At 47.1% G+C, this 6,000-nt stretch overlaps 1 protein-coding gene across 1 annotated transcript in view; it reads right to left on the bottom strand.

Moving 5' to 3' along the window:
- The window catches only part of LOC131884307 (B-cell lymphoma/leukemia 11A-like), a 54,567-nt gene that overhangs the window by 27,323 nt on the left and 21,244 nt on the right, over positions 1–6,000 (bottom strand). The window contains exon 2 of the mRNA XM_059232038.1: positions 1,625–2,143. Coding sequence (XP_059088021.1) covers positions 1,625–2,143 — 519 coding nt within the window. The remainder of the gene's footprint in view (positions 1–1,624; positions 2,144–6,000) is intronic.

The following is a 6,000-nucleotide window of genomic DNA, read 5'->3' as shown; positions in this document are numbered from 1 at the left end:
CCTGCCTTGTCCCACTAAACCTGAATGGTTCTGACTTGGCACTGAACGTGGGATTGTACACTTCTGGGACACGGAGAGCCACCACGAAAGAGACAGGGGAGGAGAAGAAGAAGAAGAAGAAGAAGAAGGAGAAGAAGAAGGAGAGGAAGAAGACGAAAAAGACGACGACCAAGAGGGAGACGTAATAACCACTCATTTAAACTAGCACCAAAGATACGTTCAGCATAGCCATCTCGGGAAATACCCTAGTGTAGGCACAAAGCACATGGGAATATTTGAAGGCTTGTCCCCTCCCGATATGAAACATAATGTGCATTACCCGGGTAAGGAGGGCATTATCATCATCCATCCGCCCTACAGTGGGTACAGTGAGAAAGAGTCGATTGTTCGGATGGAGGTGAATTTTGTGTAAAATCGGTGGAAGACACTCTGGGGAGTCATGAAGCAGGAGGCATAGGAGATACACATGTATGTAGTACAATAGTAGTCCGGCCTCCATGCGTTCGAAGGCCTAATTATTTCTCGATTCGCTTGGCATAGGTTTGGCCACTGTCTCCTTGAGAAACAATCATTATTATGTGAAACAACATATTTGGCTCCGTTATCAGATCGGTATTAGGGCTTAACATTAATTCTTGATCTTTACCATTTGCCAAAGCCCCGCTCCAAACATTCGACCCCGAGTCGTTGTTACCCAATTGCTGAACGCATACGTACACGGACGCCAACGTACGGGTGCTACGGATATTTTGTGAAGATAATTTGATCAAAGTCGATGGTCGTAGCCACAATGGACACCCCTTGTTGGAAATCGTACCATCGTACCATACCACCACAAGCTATGGATTGGTCTTGCTCGGAGACCCTCGAGTGGGTGAGTGAGTGTGGAAGACGTGACCAAAGCTTCAAGTTGAACAAGATGACTTATTGTCCAGGGCCTGGGGTTTAGATCAGCGGTGGCATGATTCGTTGGCTAGCCTGCCATGAAGGGTCCATCTGACCAAACTGACATTTATCTTCTCGCAAATGAGCGTCCAACCGAATTTTTCTACGGACCGTCAACGCTACACAAGACTGAACCATATGAAGATGATCAAAACGACGACAAAGAAGACGACGAAGACGACCACGATGATGATGATGATGATGATGATGATGATGATCGGGATCTAGTCCGAACTCAATAGGATGCTGGCTGGACACTGGCCAAAATCGTGAAACCTTGATTGGCCTCCAGATCGAGCCCATACCGTTCTATAAGGCATGAAATACTAGGCAACCAACCAAAACCATGGTTGCAATGAAGCAGCTTGGACGACAAGCCATTTACCTTGATCAAGAGGCTCAAACCCATGTTCTACCGCAATCGAGAATGTGAGGCATCTCGATTATAATCTGATAATTCATACTGGAACATTACAGAAGAGCCTTAACGATTTTTCAAAATTGGCTCCCGTCCCTGATGTTCAACCGGCAATCCGCACAAATTGCTCCTCGCGTATTTTCTTGGCTCCAGAATGGCAGAGTTAGCATGAAATGACTTTCGATTTTATCCTTGAAGAAGGGCTGCAAAAAATCCCCTCCAAGTTCGTTTGAGTCCTTCCTACATGAGTACAAGACTTACCGGTGATGATCGTATTGGTGTCTGCGTCAACGCAATCGGCTTTTCGCTTCCGACTTTCTTCACTCTCACTCTTGAGTTTGTCCAATTTGTTGTTATTGGTTCCGCTCAAGAATCCATCACAGTCCATCGGGATTACCCCAACGGGTTCACTCGTGGTGGAATGAGGGGACTTTCCGCCCGCAGATCCGGGTGACGAAGATCCCGTGCTATGGCGTCGTTGAGGTGGCGAGCTCGTAGTGACTTTACTATCCGTGGCCGATGGGGCCGTGGGAGTGGAAGGCGAGGAGAGGCTGTTGGTTGTCTCTTTGTTGTTGTTGTTGGTGGACTCTGACTCGGTCTCGTTGGTGTCTTCGGTGCCATTCTCCTTGCCATTCTCGGTGGCAGCGCCGGACTTTTTGCAGTAGTTCTCCTTGTTACACGTGAGCACCTTGTGTTGAATGAACTTGACAATGTCGGCTAAAGCGAAGTCTTTGGAACACACCCCGCAGGTCAGGGTATCTCCACCCACTAAATTGGGATCTGTGGATAGAACGAAAGAATGGCTCCATTGTCAATCGGAAAAAAGATTCTTTCAGGGATAGTTTTACAGCTTTTATCCTAAGAAGAAGCACGGGGGAGTAGTTTCCTTATAATTATGTTCAATTTCAGAGACCCGAGTGAGTGGTCGAGTCGAGTCGGGAGATGTGCCAGCACCACCTCAGTTTCGTTCGGTTTGTTTCCTTTTTCTGGCTGCCCTTGCCACACACCAAAGCATGGATTGGAGTTCATAGGAAGCTGGCCAGAAGGGTCTAAGGGCTTCATGGATATAAAGCTACAAATTTGGAGAAATATGATCCCCCAGCAAGTTAACACCATGAGACGGCATCTCCTACTACACCCTGACACTGCTGCTCCTGCTCTTGCTATGCTTCTTATTCTGCGTACGTACTACTGCTGCAGCTACTTCTGATGCACATTCATAACAGCTTCAATAGCATTGAGGTTCCAACTGGACACGGTGATCGTGAGGGAGAAGAAGAGCAACACCAGCAACGGGAACAGCTTATGTAATTTAACACGCTAAACTTGGAAGAACTCGTTGGTCAAAACAGTTCAAGCAGTTCCTTCTTCTCCTCCACAAATTTTTGTGGAGAGTTTGTTGGGTAGTTGAGAACACCACAATAAGTTAGTTACTCTTTTGTTGCTTCAGTTACCAGCGCTGCTGCTGCTACTACTGTTGTTGTTGCTGTTGTTGTTATTGAAGTTGTTACGGCCTCTCTCAATCCTTCCTTCCTTTGGAGTGTCCAACTCGCTTGGAAGCATTCTTGAGGGAGAACAGAAAATTGATACATTTGCTTCACGGTCCCTAGCAGGAATTCCGAATTCCTCCTCCACCACCACCACCACCACCATCATCATCATGATGTTGTGGATGGTCCGGCTGACAGGGGGCGAAAATGACGAAGTGGAATGATTTGTAGCCATCAAAATTCAAACGTTGTTATTTTGCATATGAAAGAGAATTTCCACTGGACTTTCAGACCCAAGTTTGGTGCAGTATCAGTCAGTCACTGTGTGTCATAGACGAGGAGAACCAGCACCATCAAGGCGAGCTTGTTTGTACTTAGACAGCCGAGCATTATGGATGCTCATAGTGCTAGAGACGTACTACGTACGTACCTACGAGTACATAGAGGGAGGGCTCTTCGTACACATACGTACGTACTACATGCGCAAGAACTTGGGATGGATCAAGCCATGAGCTCGTGCGACTGGACAATATTATTCATGCTGGAGCTGTATTTGGTGAGCTCAGCTCCAAGAAAGAGATGAATTGTGTTCAAAGAGGTCTTGACAGTCTATTGTTGACTGGACGTGCCTTGGCCATATATCTACAAGCGGCTTGAGCTCACTGCCAAAATGTAAGGCGAGCTTGAATGAATCGATTTTAAAATGGATCCGTCTTGGTCAGAATCAAAATTGGAGGCGCTCGGAACTTGTTCAAGATTCGGTGTGGCTCGACTAACTCTCGAGTGCGGTACGTAGGCGAAACCATCGTAACCATTCACTTCCCCGTTCTTAAAGCGTATTCACTCTCAAGATTAGGCACGTGCCCAATTCTGCCAGAGGTTGGCAATAATTCTCACAGTGGTTGGATCTCGCCTCATCTCCTTCATTATAACTTGGACATTGCCACCCATCGAAGTGGGCATCTAAGCATTCAATCACAACTGCTTAGGAGCTTTGTCAGATGACTGAGTTTTTGTGACTCCATATGAGTAGAGTGATGATGAGCCCAATGAAATATGCCGGACCTGACCAAGTTGAGATCATGGCCACATGCACGGTATAATAGTCTGTCTTGTCCGTACAGGAGGATTACTCCGCACATACTATGTGATCAATGCAACCAAACAAGTACACACGCACGCATGCACACGCATTCACTCACTCGCTCACGCACAGAGACCCGCACACTTCAACCCTTTCTACAATTGGAGGCAAAATTAAGAATCCCATTCAGGATGTTAACGAGATGAGCCAGAGGGCCTGTTCTCGAGCATAGCTCACCGATGCAAGAAAGTGCCTGACAGCCAACTGGCGATGAATGATGAGAGCGGTCAAAAGGTAGATGGGCATTCCTCAACGAGCACATTTTTCAATTGGACCCCTAATTGGGATGCGTTTGAAAGAAGGAAAAGAAGCATTCAAGGATCTTTCTCTTTTTCCTTCGATCTCTGCTGAACAAGGCCGCACAATCATGAGGGGGAGGCAGGACCAAAGCAAGATTGCCACATGGACGTGTACAGAGAGAGTGTGAGAGAGAGAGGAGAGGGGCTGCTGTCAAGATGGGGAAAGTACCCAAAGTCCGGAAGTCGTCGCGTGGACAAGACCCGTAGACCGGAAGCGGACGAGTGACAGGACTCCCAAGATGAGAAGAAAAAACCGGAAAGATGATCTTGCCAAGGGACGTAAAAGCTTGGGTGATGGAAAAAGTGCACAATTGTGTCATTCTTTCCAAGTTGCTCCACAGCCTTCTGTCCGCACTCCCTCCACTTAGGTCTTGCGTGTGTCCAAGTTGGCCTTCGTCAATGGAGAATAGCCATGACGACGAGTTTCTAGCCCAGAATGGGACACTATTGTCCAAGATCTGGTCGAGCTTGCTCTTCCTTTGTGATGATCGCTCCCGACAAGTCTTCACTTGGGTCCAGTTCTAGCCAAACTCAATGCCAGGGATGGACCATCGTGGAAATTTCTGGCCAAAACCAATGCTAAGGATGGACCATAGTACATGGAAGGGAAGCTTTCTTGTTGCGACTTTGAGGTCTATCTATTCTTTCTGGCATGCATTTTTGTCTTTGTTTCGACCCATCCACTAGCAAACTCTCCTCTACCTACCGAGCTAGCCAAAGCCAAAGGAGGATGAAAGGCAATCTCTCATCATGATGAGGCCACGTTGGAAATGGGAAAAAAAATCAAAGCAGGATATTAAGAAACCAGACATGGACGGTCGGCTGTGTTTGGCCCCCTTCCTTTTCTTCTTTCTCTCTTTCTTTCTTTCTTTCTTTCTGTCGTTCTTTCTCAATCTATTTCACTCGTTCCTTTCTTGTTATCTGTGTGTTGTGCGGTGTGCGTTGTCTCCATAGAGATTGACAAATAAGTCTCAATCACTTCTCATATGTCTTCAGGGTCTATTCCTCGCCTGGCGATTCTCGGTCGCTCTCCTTCTCTCCTACTCTTCTTCCCCTTCTTCTGCTTGTCTCTCCCTCCTCCCTCTTCCTTTGTGGTCAATTATCATATGACAAATTGAACCATATTTGGTTTTTTAGCCTCTCCACATGATTAGGATCTTCTTGGTCTAAATTGGAAGCCATTCCATAAAGCCATCAATTCGGCTCATAAACCATCGACTCGGTCGGAAGTGAGTCTCCAACGTGAATGTGTCTGGAGACCTCTCTAATTCAAGGGGCCAGCCAGCTATCACGTGGTCACCATCCCTTCTTTTCGTGGGGTGGGGGTGGTCGTCACATTGGTTGTCCTCGTTGCCATCGTCCTCCACCCCCGATCAAACAACTTGACGACGATGTGCCTCTTGCCGAATGTCACTTTCAGACCAACAGACAGAAAGAAGCAGATTCCAGAACGGAGAGGGAACAAACGGCTGCTGTCCCATTAGATGAGATCCTTCTGGCTTGCTTCATATCTTTGGTCGAACGTTAAGGCAGCGGGATGAAAATTGGTTACGGGTCATTTTTCCTCATCTCCAAGTTTCCCATCCGAAAAACAACCAACGTTTTTTTGCCCGGTTTCGTCCATTCGCTATCCTCCTCCCCCACTCCTTACTCCCTCCCATCCACCCATCCATTCACCCACCTACAATGTACATACTTCCACCC

Source organism: Tigriopus californicus, chromosome 7 (genome assembly GCF_007210705.1).
Source record: "Tigriopus californicus strain San Diego chromosome 7, Tcal_SD_v2.1, whole genome shotgun sequence".
NCBI classification, from domain to species: Eukaryota; Metazoa; Arthropoda; class Copepoda; order Harpacticoida; family Harpacticidae; genus Tigriopus; species Tigriopus californicus.
The sequence above is the reverse complement of the archived record's forward strand: the minus strand, read 5'-3'. Positions and strand labels throughout refer to the sequence as shown.